This window comes from Pan paniscus, chromosome 2 (assembly GCF_029289425.2).
Source record: "Pan paniscus chromosome 2, NHGRI_mPanPan1-v2.0_pri, whole genome shotgun sequence".
Classification (NCBI taxonomy): domain Eukaryota; kingdom Metazoa; phylum Chordata; class Mammalia; order Primates; family Hominidae; genus Pan; species Pan paniscus.
This window is the reverse complement of record NC_085926.1, coordinates 125,356,376-125,370,028: the sequence shown is the minus strand read 5'-3', so window position 1 is coordinate 125,370,028 and position 13,653 is coordinate 125,356,376. Positions and strand designations below refer to the sequence as shown.

The 13,653-nt window shown below is 43.6% G+C and overlaps 1 protein-coding gene across 1 annotated transcript; it reads left to right on the top strand.

Moving 5' to 3' along the window:
- Positions 1-563: 563 nt before the first annotated feature.
- Positions 564-4,225, top strand: LOC100994493 (ribosome biogenesis protein NOP53). Its single transcript, XM_008968187.4, has one exon. It carries the CDS (start codon positions 2,708-2,710, stop codon positions 4,142-4,144), a length of 1,437 nt encoding a protein of 478 aa, XP_008966435.2. The 5' UTR covers positions 564-2,707; the 3' UTR covers positions 4,145-4,225.
- The last annotated feature ends 9,428 nt before the right edge of the window (positions 4,226-13,653 follow it).

Here is a 13,653-nt window from a genome sequence, read left to right as displayed (position 1 = left end):
TCAACCCAAAACTTTGCCTTCTCCTGGTTCTTAAGATAATAAATCCATATTCAGGGCAGAAAGATGAAAAGTTGGAAAGGGAACAAGGTAACCCAAATCACCCCAATCCCAGTGACATGTGTGCGCTCCCTCCGGGCCTTTCCTCCTGGCAGCACTGTAACTGGCATTTGCACAGTGCCGGCTACGGTCACGCATGCTTATCTCCTTTCTCCTACCAGCAACTTCTTGAAGGAGTTACTGTTTTATTATCCCCATTTCACAGATAAAGGAACTGGGACATAGAAGGTTCAGGGAACCTTCCCAAGGCCACAGAGTTAACACGTAACAAACAGAAATTCTAACCCGGCAAATGTGTGACTGGCCTTAAAATAGGTGTATTTTACAAAATTGGCATCACACTGACCTTCCAATTAGCTTGCCATGAGCGTTTTCCTGTCTTAAAAGGCTGTGAAAGCATGATGTTTACAGTTGTTTGATAATTCATTTTCTAAGGGAACTCCAGAATTTATTTTTTGCTCTTCTCTGTTTTCTCTCTCTCTCTTCTTTTTCTTTCTTTTTAAAATTGCTGTTATAAACAACAACTAATGAATGTCTATCTTTGGGACATTTTTAAGGGTAGCACATCTTTTGGACAATGTTTCCCCAGCTCCTCCCTTTCCCCCCAACAATAGCACTTGGGGGTTAAGAGATAGTGTGGCCCCATTTGCCCGGTCCCCTCTCCCACCCTGTGTACTCCAGCCCAGGTGCGAGGAGATGGAGCCAGGAAGCCCCCAGGGAGGGATGAGCTCATTCCATGACTTAGACTCCGTGACAGTGATGAAGCTACTTGCAATGGGACACCTGAGGCCCAGGGCCTAGAGGGGCAGCTGCTCCCCCAAGGTGACACTGAAGAGCCAGGTGAGGACAAGGAACCAGGCTTTGATCTGAGTCCTTCCCACCTTAAGCTACTTTAACTTCTGAGATGAGGTATCCTGGTGCTGAGTGGTGCTTGGGGCAGGGGGCCTGGCCTCCTTGGTACCAGGGCAGTGGTCAGGATTCATGTCCTGTGTTTTTATGACCTGGGTGCAAAGACCACTCCCTGATTCACTTGGCTGCAGAAGCTCCCATTCACGGAGGGCATACTGTGAGCAGGGTCTTGAATTCCCATCCCCAGGGCCCCTGCTGGTACATAAACCATGGCAGGTGAGGTGTGCAATGTATCCCATTTTTAGCTTCAGTCAACTGATTCCAAGAACACGGTCCCCGTGGTTCAGACTTGGACTTCTCAGAAAAACTTGCAGGTCTGAGCTTTTAATGTATAATCTCTCATTTTTTTAAGTGTTAACAACCAAATCCGCTTTCTCTTAATTTGTTGACTAGATTATGTGTATAGACAGGCAAGAGCCCTCATCCCTCCCTGTCTCCTGTGCCCAGTGACTGCTCCTCCATTCTTTTATATGAAAGAGGTGGTGTCCTTGTCGATTTTCTGCTGCTTATAAATAGAATACCTGAAGCTGGGCAATTTAAAAAGATGAATTTGTTTCCATAGTTCTGGAGGCTGAGAAATCCGAGGTGGAGGGGCCACATCTGGTAAGGGCCTTCTTGCTGCAGCGGACACTCTGCAGAGTCCTGTAGTGCCTCACTTGGCAAGGGGGCTGAGCACGCGATCTCAGGCCGCACTTCCTCTACTAGTCCCACTCTCACGAGAACACATTAATCCCTTAACCCATTAATCCATTAATCCACAAATGGATTAATTCATTCATGAAGGCAGAGACTGCATGATCCAATCACCTCTTAAAGGCTCCACCTCTCAGTACTGCCACATTGGGGATTAAATTTCAACACAAGTTTTAGAGGGGATATTGAAACCGTAGCAGCTGGTATATATGTGCTATTCTGTACCTTTCTTATTTTACTTGATAACAGGTCCTGGAGCCCTTTTCTTATCAGTACTCAGAGAGCTTCCTCTTTCCACCCTAACAGCTGCATAGTATTCTACTGCATGGAGGTACCAGTTTACTTAACCCAGTGGTCCTCACTCAGGGGAGATTTTGCTCTGACAATGTCAGGAGGCACATTTGACAGTCACCAGTGCGGTGTGTGTGTGTGTGTCTGCGTATACTGTCATTTAGTAGGTAGAGACCAAGGTTGCTGCTAAACCTCCTACAATGCACAGAATGACCCCCACAAAACAGATTTTTCTGTCCAAAATGTCCAATAGTACAGAGGCTGAGAAATCCTGATTTAATCCACCTAGAGTTCCCATATTTAGCAATAAGAATATAGGAATAAGGCATGAATGCACCTATTTTCCTAAACAAGCATTCATTGTTTATCTGAAGTTCAAATTTAAATGGGCATCCTGTATATCATCTGACACCCCTAAGTCCATCCCCTGTTGATGAAGACATGAGTTGCTTCCAGTCTTGTGCTATCACAAAAAGAGTAATGACGAACATCACTGCATATCTAGTTTTGTTCATGTACAAGTAAATCTATGGGATAAATTCCTCAAAATGATTAAAGATCACAATTTGTAACTTTTATAGATACTGCCAAATTTCCCTTCATTAGGGTTGTATCAATTTACACTCCCACCAACAAGATATAAGCGTGCCTGTTTCCCCACTCCTTGGCCACCACAGTGTATTAATAAATTTGGGATTTTTGCCATTTTGATTGGTAGGAAATCTGATTAGAAAAACCTTGAAGACGCTTTGACAAGATGGCGGCAGGAGGCAGTGGTGTTGGTGGGAAGCGCAGCTCGAAAAGCGATGCCGATTCTGGTTTCCTGGGGCTGCGGCCCACTTCGGTGGACCCAGCGCTGAGGCGGCGGCGGCGAGGCCCAAGAAATAAGAAGCGGGGCTGGCGGCGGCTTGCTCAGGAGCCGCTGGGGCTGGAGGTTGACCAGTTCCTGGAAGACGTGCGGCTACAGGAGCGCACGAGCGGTGGCTTGTTGTCAGAGGCCCCAAATGAAAAACTCTTCTTCGTGGACACTGGCTCCAAGGAAAAAGGGCTGACAAAGAAGAGAACCAAAGTCCAGAAGAAGTCACTGCTTCTCAAGAAACCCCTTCGGGTTGACCTCATCCTCGAGAACACATCCAAAGTCCCTGCCCCCAAAGACGTCCTCGCCCACCAGGTCCCCAATGCCAAGAAGCTCAGGCGGAAGGAGCAGCTATGGGAGAAGCTGGCCAAGCAGGGCGAGCTGCCCCGGGAGGTGCGCAGGGCCCAGGCCCGGCTCCTCAACCCTTCCGCAGCAAGGGCCAAGCCCGGGCCCCAGGACACCGTAGAGCGGCCCTTCTACGACCTCTGGGCCTCAGACAACCCCCTGGACAGGCCGTTGGTTGGCCAGGATGAGTTTTTCCTGGAGCAGACCAAGAAGAAAGGAGTGAAGCGGCCAGCACGCCTGCACACCAAGCCGTCCCAGGCACCCGCCGTGGAGGTGGCGCCTGCCGGAGCTTCCTACAACCCATCCTTTGAAGACCACCAGACCCTGCTCTCAGCGGCCCACGAGGTGGAGTTGCAGCGGCAGAAGGAGGCGGAGAAGCTGGAGCGGCAGCTGGCCCTGCCCGCCACGGAGCAGGCCGCCACCCAGGAGTCCACATTCCAGGAGCTGTGCGAGGGGCTGCTGGAGGAGTCGGATGGTGAGGGGGAGCCAGGCCAGGGCGAGGGGCCGGAGGCTGGGGATGCCGAGGTCTGTCCCACGCCCGCCCGCCTGGCCACCACAGAGAAGAAGACGGAGCAGCAGCGGCGGCGGGAGAAGGCTGCGCACAGGCTGCGGGTACAGCAGGCCGCGTTGCGGGCCGCCCGGCTCCGGCACCAGGAGCTGTTCCGGCTGCGCGGGATCAAGGCCCAGGTGGCCCTGAGGCTGGCGGAGCTGGCACGGCGGCGGAGGCAGCGGCAGGCGCGGCGGGAGGCCGAGGCTGACAAGCCCCGAAGGCTGGGGCGGCTCAAGTACCAGGCACCTGACATCGACGTGCAGCTGAGCTCGGAGCTGACAGACTCGCTCAGGACCCTGAAGCCCGAGGGCAACATCCTTCGAGACCGGTTCAAGAGCTTCCAGAGGAGGAATATGATCGAGCCTCGAGAGAGAGCCAAGTTCAAACGCAAGTACAAGGTGAAGCTGGTGGAGAAGCGGGCGTTCCGCGAGATCCAGTTGTAGCTGCCATCAGATGCCGGAGACTCGCCCTTCAATAAAAAATCCCTTCTAGCTAAAAAAAAAAAAAAAAAAAAAAAAGAAAAACCTTGAAGACATTGTGAGCAAACTTGCGTGGAAAATGCATATGTGAAAAATGTTAAAATCCTGGGCCAAATTCAGCCTGTGGCAAGCCAGTTTGGTGTGTCCATTGTATGCCTGTTATTGCTGATCTTCACCATAGCTGGGTGCCCAGAAAGGTTCAGTCACCTGCCCAAGATCACACAGCTGGTCCATGATCATCATGTGAATGCTCACCTAGCATTAATACTAAGGTGGGTCAGGATGGGCACTGGATGGGCGGGCTGGGCCCCGGCAAGCTCACATCCCCCACCCTCACCCCTGAGTCTCTCTGGAAGCCTCCTCCTGCTGCATCATCACTCAGCCTTAAGCTGGCCCACTTGTCTGAGCACATGGCATTAGCAGCAACTGTGGCCCAAGAGTAGGTGTGGACGGCCTTGCTGAAGGCTGGACAGTCATGTTTGCCTCGGCTAATTGGTTAAATAGATTGTTCTACATGCACAGCGTTGAGCTTTCTGCTTTGATAAGGCATAATATTAATTTTAATTAAATCTCTGAAGGCTTGGCCAAATATTTCCATTTTCTGAACATGTCCCTTGATCATAGAGTTTATATTCCCTGGAGACAAGGCCGCTAGGAAGAGCTGCATCCCCCAGCCCCCTTCAGCCTCTGAGTGTAGGGGAAATGTGGGGGTGGGGTGGGGAAGGAGGTGGCTTGGCTCATGAGAGATTCACATGAACTGAGGACCTACTATGTGCCAGGCACTGTGCGTGGGCCTTCCATACCTTGTTTTCACTTGATGATACAAAATGGAATCTTAAATCCTCACTTGAGCAGTAAACACTGGATCAGTAGATTAAGAAGTTTGTTTAGAGTTATGTAGCTGCTAAGTGTGGGGTCAGGATCTCCCTGACTGAAGGGATCATGGGTGGTGACACCTGCAGTTTTGGCCCCTGTAGCTCTGCTTTCTGGAAACGATGCTTTGCTTTTCCTTTAGGGAGCCTACTCAGTGCAATTCCCATAGAGCTGAGCTGCCCCTGCTCCCAGGCCACCCCAGCTCTGGAGGGGTCCACCACCTGGACCAGCCTGGGGTTCTCAGAGCACTTCACCCCGTGGCCTGGTGATTAGGGATGAATGTGAGACTCAAGCCTGGCCCCTGAGATCTAGTCCCGGGACTTTGGTTAGAGTCCATGGGAAAGAATTGCTGTCTTCCTAGTTGTTAGAGCAGGGTCTGGTACTATGGACAACAGCTTGTGGAGAGGAAGACAAAGCCAAGACATGGAGGCATGGGTGGGGAAAAGAAAGCAAATGCGTAGGGTGTATCATGTGAGCCCCGAGATTCAGCCGTGCCTGAAGGAAGACTGCCCTTGAACTTTTAACATTATTTAAACCAGGAAATTATTAAGGTTTTCTTCTTCCTTCTCTTCCTTCTTGATCTTTTTCTCTTCTCTTTCTCCTGGTCTTCTCCCCCTCCTCCTCCTCCTTGCTTAAGCAAGGTACTTAAAATCTTTTCCTTGAACGTCACTTTCCAGGTTCAACTCCAACAGTTGTGAAGTGCAGCCATGAGGAGGTGGGACACAGTGACAAAGGTCCTTCCAGTCAATTAGCCATCTCAGGGGCAGCTTCCATCCTGAAGTGGCCTGCCCACTCCCTCTGATAGCTGCACTACCTCTGATAGGCATCTCAGCTGGCCCACCTCTCACTGCCAGCTCTGGCACACACCCCTGGCCTCCTGTTTGTGTGGCACTTTCGCTCCTGTTCTGGGCCCCTCAGTAGCTTGTCTTCTTAGCCAATTTTGGGCCTAGGCTCCCCACCCATGAGCTCGGAAGTCACCACTTCTTGGAGTTGTTGGAGAGCTAGGGTTTAATTTGGTGTTGAGTCCAGGTCAAATAAGGGAAATATCCAAGGCTGAGTAAGCGGTCCAGAGGTCCAGAGAACCCCACAGTGAGACTGTGTTTACCATTCACACATATGCATGTGAGTGCACTTCGCACATGCAGACGTACACGCAACCCTACAGATCCATTTGTGTGTGTATCTGTAGAGAGGGAGTCTGTGGTCAGGCTCAGAAAAATGCTGGGGGTTGTTCTGGGTGGCATGGCGTTTGCTTGCAGAATGTCTTTCTGGGTTACTGGAGTTTTCTAAAATGAGTACACATTATCTTTGCAAATAGAAATACATATGTGTATATATATCTCATATAATGTTTCAAAATTAGTTGCAAGTGTAAAAAATTGTAAGAAGAAAATGTAAAAAAATTTCACACAAAATATTCCCAGGGGCGGTGGCTCATTAGCCAAGCATGGTGGCTCATGCCTGTCATCCCAGCTACTTGGGAGGCTGAGGCAGGAGGATGGCTTGAGCCCAGGAGGTCGAGACTGAAGTGAGCTATGATTGCGCCACTGCACTCCAGCCTGGGTGACAGAGCCAGATCCTGTCTCAATAAATAAATAAATAAATAAATAAATACTCTCACCAAGAGAGAAGAGGAGTGCCCATTTTCTCGCCATCTTTCCAACACAGGATATAATCAGTTCTTATAGTTTTTGCCAATCGAATGGGCAAAATCTGGAATTAGATTTTTTATTTTAATTTGTAGTTGCATAATTAGTGAGATTGAGCTTCTTTTCATATGTTTATGGGCTGTTTATTTTTCTCTGCAAGTAAATTTCCTGTTTATATCCTTTGCCATTGTTTCTGTCTTTTGCTTATTAGGGACTTCTAAAAACATCTCTTTAGAGTATTAATGTTTTTCCCGTAATAAATGTTGTATTTTCTCCCAGCCTGTCTTTCGTGTTGAATTTGTTTATGGTGTCTTTTCCCTTATAGAACTTTCCATTTTATATCGTCAAAAGGATTTCCTTTATGGCGTCTCAGTCTTTGGTATTGCTTAGAAAGGCCGTTTCTGCTCCAAGTTCTACGGAGCTTGTGCCACATTTTAAGCCCGTGCTTTTATGGAATCTTTATGTTCAGAATATTGATCTATCTGAAATTTATCACCTCGTATGCTGTGAAGTAGAATGCCAATTTTATTGTGTCCAAGAGTCCCGTATATTCACCAAGTGGTTCCTGAACTTTCTATGTCCTGTTGCTGTTATTATTTTTAATTCTGGGCTGTTCCTGTGCCTTCCACATGACCTGAAGGAATCAGCTTGTCAAGTTCCTCAGAAAAATTCTGTTGGGTTTTGATTGCTATCATACAGAATTAACTTATTAATGACTGTATGTATTTACTAGAAACCAGGGGCCAATATTGAGTTAATTATTTATTTATTGGACACCAGAGGCAAAAATTAAGTTCCTTATTACTCCTCATTTCACGGCCTGCTATTATCATCCATGCAATGTTCTTTTCTTACTTTGTAGTAATTATTTCCCCTTTTCCCTCCTAATTCCCACTCCTAAGTAGGTACTTACTAATTTGTTTGATAGTTGTCTTTGGATAGTTATCAATCCTTATGAAATATTTAGTGTTGTTTTGTGTCAAGTGCAATACATTTTTCAATGATCGTGTTTTAAAACATGTCTAGGTAGCTATATGTGTATCCAATTTATTGCTTCTAGTAGTGGCATAGCATTTCTCACACAGCATCTAACATTGTTTTCTTTTTAAGTTTTAAATTTTTTGTAGAGTGAGGTCTTGCTCTGTTGCTCAGGCTGGTCTTGAACTTCTGGCCTCAAGCAGTCCTCCCACCTTGGCCTCCCGAAGTGTTGGGATTACAGACGTGAGCCACTGAGCCCAGCCTATCACTGTTTTCTTAAACAGTCCCCTGGCAATGAGTACGAAGGATGCCTCCAGCTCTTGGGTTCCTTAAACAATGCTTGGTTGAACATCTTTGTACTTATTCTCCTGTGGAGCTCGGCTCACATTTCTTAAGAGCCTGCAGCCAGGAATGGGTTTGCTGCATCACTTAATTTCCACTAAACGCTGCCTGATTGCTCTTCAGAAAGGCTGCACTCGTTTCGCTCCCACCCAATGCATGCACCATCCTGATTTCCTGTGTCTTTGCCAATGCAGAGTTTTTTCTGACTTCCTAATTTTTACCACTGTGGTGGGGTAATTGTTTTAATGTGCATTTTCTGATTACGAATGAAGTTAAGCATCTCTCCATGTACTTAAGAACTATTTGGGTTTCCCTTGCTATGAGTTGCCTAATCATATTGCTTATCCTTTTGCTGTTGGGTTGATTATTTTGTTGTTAATCTGCAGACATTTCTTGTATATTCGTGGATGTTAGATAATGCAAATATCTTCTGCAGTCTATCACTTGACTCTATCTTTGTGTGCCTTTATCCAACAAAATGCTTCATTTTTATATAATCAAATCCATCTTTTTTCTACTTTGTGATTTGTGCTTTTATGTCTTAAGAGGTCTTCCTCCACCCTTAGTTACAAATATATTCTCTTACATTGTTTTTTTCTATTAGGTTTACCTTTTATATTTAGGTTCACCTTAGTAAATGATTAATACATACTTTGGATATGAAGTTCCCTTAGTATATGATCAAAAGTAGGGATTTAACTTTATTTTGCCACTTATAATGAGTCAATTTCCCTACTACTGTTTCCAGGACACACTGTGCTGAACAGAAGTGCCTGGTCAGGCATTCTTAATTGATTTCTAATTTTAAAGAGAATGTATTTAACATGTCTATATATAAAGGCTTTTGGGTTTGGGTATACACCCTTTAACAGGTTGAGGAAGTTTCCTTCTATTACTTTTCTTGGTGTTCTTATCATGCATAGATAGGAATTGGACATGAATAAAGTCATTTCTGTGTCTATTGATATAATCCTGTGACTTTTCCCTTAGGTTATTAATTGGTGGATTTCACTGATAAATATTCTAATATTAAACTTTCTTTTAATTTCTTGCATAAATCCTATTAGGTAAACTACTTTTTCAAAAAGGGAATTGTTCGTCGAGGTATAACTTGCACACAAAAGGGAGATGAAATGGTAAATGAATGCAACAGTGGAAGCAGCATCTCCATCAAGAAGCAACATGACCATCTGTCTGGAAACTTCTCAGCCCCTTCCCAGGTCTTGCCCTCCAAGGGCAACCACCACCTTGACTTCTAACACCATTGGTTAGCTTTGTCTGCTTCTAACTCTTATGTTAGTGGAATCATGAGATGCATTATGTTTTAAAATATTCTGTTGGGTTTGATTCACAAATATTAGTTTAAGAATCTTTGCATTTATATTCATAAGTGACATGGCTTGATGATGTTCTTGTCTTGTCCTGTTCTTCTCCAATTTGGGATCGAGATTTTTCTAGCTTCATAAAATAACTAGGGCAGCTTTCTCTCTTTTCTTTGTTTCTGAACAACTTGCCTATAATGAGTTTTTCTTTTTTTTATTTTTTATTTTTATTTGAATTGAACTGGGTTTTAATTTTTTTTATTTTTAAAATTTTTTTATTTATTTTTATTTTTTTTATTATACTTTAAGTTTTAGGGTACATGTGCACATTGTGCAGGTTAGTTACATACATATACATGTGCCATGCTGGTGCGCTGCACCCACTAACTCGTCATCTAGCATTAGGTATATCTCCCAAAGCTATCCCTCCCCCCTCCCCCCACCCCACAACAGTCCCCAGAGTGTGATATTCCCCTTCCTGTGTCCGTGTGATCTCATTGTTCAATTCCCACCTATGAGTGAGAATATTCGGTGTTTGGTTTTTTGTTCTTGCGATAGTTTACTGAGAATGATGATTTCCAATTTCATCCATGTCCCTACAAAGGACATGAGCTCATCATTTTTTACGGCTGCATAGTATTCCTTGGTGTATATGTGCCACATTTTCTTAATCAAGTCTATCATTGTTGGACATTTGGGTTGGTTCCAAGTCTTTGCTATTGTGAATAATGCCGCAATAAACATACGTGTGCATGTGTCTTTATAGCAGCATGATTTATAGTCCTTTGGGTATATACCCAGTAATGGGATGGCTGGGTCAAATGGTATTTCTAGTTCTAGATCCCTGAGGAATCGCCACACTGACTTCCACAATGGTTGAACTAGTTTACAGTCCCACCAACAGTGTAAAAGTGTTCCTATTTCTCCACATCCTCTCCAGCACCTGTTGTTTCCTGACTTTTTAATGATTGCCATTCTAACTGGTATGAGATGGTATCTCATTGTGGTTTTGATTTGCATTTCTCTGATGGCCAGTGATGATGAGCATTTTTTCATGTGTTTTTTGGCTGCATAAATGTCTTCTTTTGAGAAGTGTCTGTTCATGTCCTTCACCCACTTTTTGATGGGGTTGTTTGTTTTTTTCTTGTAAATTTGTTTGAGTTCATTGTAGATTCTGGATATTAGCCCTTTGTCAGATGAGTAGGTTGCGAAAATTTTCTCCCATTTTGTAGGTTGCCTGTTCACTCTGATGGTAGTTTCTTTTGCTGTGCAGAAGCTCTTTAGTTTAATTAGATCCCATTCATCAATTTTGTCTTTTGTTGCCATTGCTTTTGGTGTTTTAGACATGAAGTCCTTGCCCATGCCTATGTCCTGAATGGTAATGCCTAGGTTTTCTTCTAGGGTTTTTATGGTTTTAGGTCTAACATTTAAGTCTTTAATCCATCTTGAATTGATTTTTGTATAAGGTGTAAGGAAGGGATCCAGTTTCAGCTTTCTACATATGGCTAGCCAGTTTTCCCAGCACCATTTATTAAATAGGGAATCCTTTCCCCATTGCTTGTTTTTCTCAGGTTTGTCAAAGATCAGATAGTTGTAGATATGCGGCGTTATTTCTGAGGGCTCTGTTCTGTTCCATTGATCTATATCTCTGTTTTGGTACCAGTACCATGCTGCTTTGGTTACTGTAGCCTTGTAGTATAGTTTGAAGTCAGGTAGTGTGATGCCTCCAGCTTTGTTCTTTTGGCTTAGGATTGACTTGGCGATGCGGGCTCTTTTTTGGTTCCATATGAACTTTAAAGTAGTTTTTTCCAATTCTGTGAAGAAAGGCATTGGTAGCTTGATGGGGATGGCATTGAATCTGTAAATTACCTTGGGCAGTATGGCCATTTTCATGATATTGATTCTTCCTACCCATGAGCATGGAATGTTCTTCCATTTGTTTGTATCCTCTTTTATTTCCTTGAGCAGTGGTTTGTAGTTCTTCTTGAAGAGGTCCTTCACATCCCTTGTAAGTTGGATTCCTAGGTATTTTATTCTCTTTGAAGCAATTGTGAATGGGAGTTCACTCATGATTTGGCTCTCTGTTTGTCTGTTGTTGGTGTATAAGAATGCTTGTGATTTTTGTACATTGATTTTGTATCCTGAGACTTTGCTGAAGTTGCTTATCAGCTTAAGGAGATTTTGGGCTGAGACAATGGGGTTTTCTAGATATACAATCATGTCATCTGCAAACAGGGACAATTTGATTTCCTCTTTTCCTAATTGAATACCCTTTATTTCCTTCTCCTGCCTAATTGCCCTGGCCAGAACTTCCAACACTATATTGAATAGGAGTGGTGAGAGAGGGCATCCCTGTCTTGAGTTTTTCTTTTCTTTGAAAGTTTGCTTGAACTCCCTTGTGAAATGATTTTGGCTTGAGGTGTCTAGAGATGTGGGTATTTGATTACTATTTTAACTTCTTTAATTGTTATTGATCTATTTAAGTTTCTGTTTCTTTTTGTTCCAATTTTGGCATTTTATGCTTTACCAGAAATATATCTACTTTGTCCAGGATTCCAAATTTGTAGACTAAACAGTTGTTTGTAATAGTGATTACTTTGGAATTTTATATTATGCCTGTAGTGATTTTCTGTTTTTTGCTCTATATTTTGCTTATTTGCAATTTTCTCCCTTTTTCAGATATGTGGGAATTTTTTAAAAAGCCATCCTCCTCTTGTTACTGCTTTTGTTTTATTACATTATGGTTAGAGAATGGGTTTATATGATACTGATTTCTTATTTAATTTAGGGAGGCTTCACTTGTGCTTTAATACATGGTTGATTTTGTGAATAGTCCATGTGTGTTCAAAGATAACACATTTTGTCTCTGTTGGGTGGAAATTTTTATATCTATTTAAATATATCTTTCATATACATTTGCTTATGTTTGTTGTCTGGATCTATTAGTTCCTATGACAAATGTGTTACAATTTTCAGCCATAGTTTTTGAGTTCTCTATATCTCTCCATAGTTCTTTCAGTTGTTATTTTATATATATTCGAGGCTGTATTTTAGGTGAACATATGTTCATTATTAGCATGATATATCTCAATTCATTGTTCTTTTTAACAAAGTAAAATGTCTCTTTTTGTCCCTTTTGATTTTTTTTTGCCTTGATTCCTGTTTTTCTCTTCTGATATTAAAGTTGCTGTGTTCTTTGTTCCTTATTTGCCTGATTTTTTTCCTCTTCGTTTCTTTTATTTTCATCTCTTTAATTGTGTCTCCTATAGACATTACTGGATTCTTTTCAAAAAATCTAAGACTCCCTGTCTTCGTTTGGTGCAGTTGCACCATTTATATTTAATTGAATCCTTGTTATATTAGGATCTATTTCTCCTAAAGTCTTTTTTGTTTTCTATTTATCACATTTTCTTATTTTTAAAATGTTGCCATATTTCAACAGATAGATCAAAATTTCTACTATTGATTTGAAATTTGGGCATTCCATTTTCATCTTTTAGAGCTTACCCATAACATATTTAGACTTTTACTCATGAGTATTTTTATCCAGTGTACGTTATTAGTCAAATTAGCTTATACTTCCAAAGGAATATGGACTCCCAAGGGGGAAAAAGACAACATCGTGTGAGCCTGGGGATTATGGTGGAGAAACAAAGATGGCTTCCAACGGCTGTGGATGTGAGCCGTTCCTCCTCACATCCAGAGGTGGAGCCACATTCCTCTCCCTCTGATCTGGGCTGGCTTTGGTTACTCATCCTCCTCAATAGAATATGGAGGGATGGCGTTTTGGGCTGGGTCATATAAAAACTTAGAACTTCCCTGGGTCTTTTGGAATGCTAGTGTTTGAGAGGTTCCCTCTCAGATCTTAACTATCATGCAGAGAGAAAACAAGCCACATGGAGAGACCACGTGTAGGCACTGTGACCAACCACCCAGCTGACCTCCAAACCAACAGCCAGCAAGAACTGCCAGCCCACACTGCAGCCAGGACAAATAACTGCTTCAACGTTGTTTCATCTGGGCGGGTGCTGTTGTTTCATTCCTGCCTTATACAGGTGAGGGGATTGACAACAGTCCTCTCAGTGTGCCAGGGAGAGAAAAGAGCACAGTTAGGAAGCATTGCCCTGGCTGGGCATCATGGTGCGCGCCTGTAGTCCCAGCTACTTAGGAGGCTGAGGAGGGAGGATCGTTTGAGCTCAGGAGCTCAAGGTTACAGTGAGCTATAATCATGCCACTGCACTCCAGGCTGGGCAACAAAGAGAGACCCTATCTTAGAAAAAAGAAAAAAAAAAAAGCATTCCTCTAACCT

Excerpts from the sequence above, each read along its gene's own strand:
- LOC100994493 (XM_008968187.4), top strand. The coding sequence starts at position 2,708 with ATGGCGGCAGGAGGCAGTGGTGTTGGTGGGAAGCGCAGCTCGAAAAGC.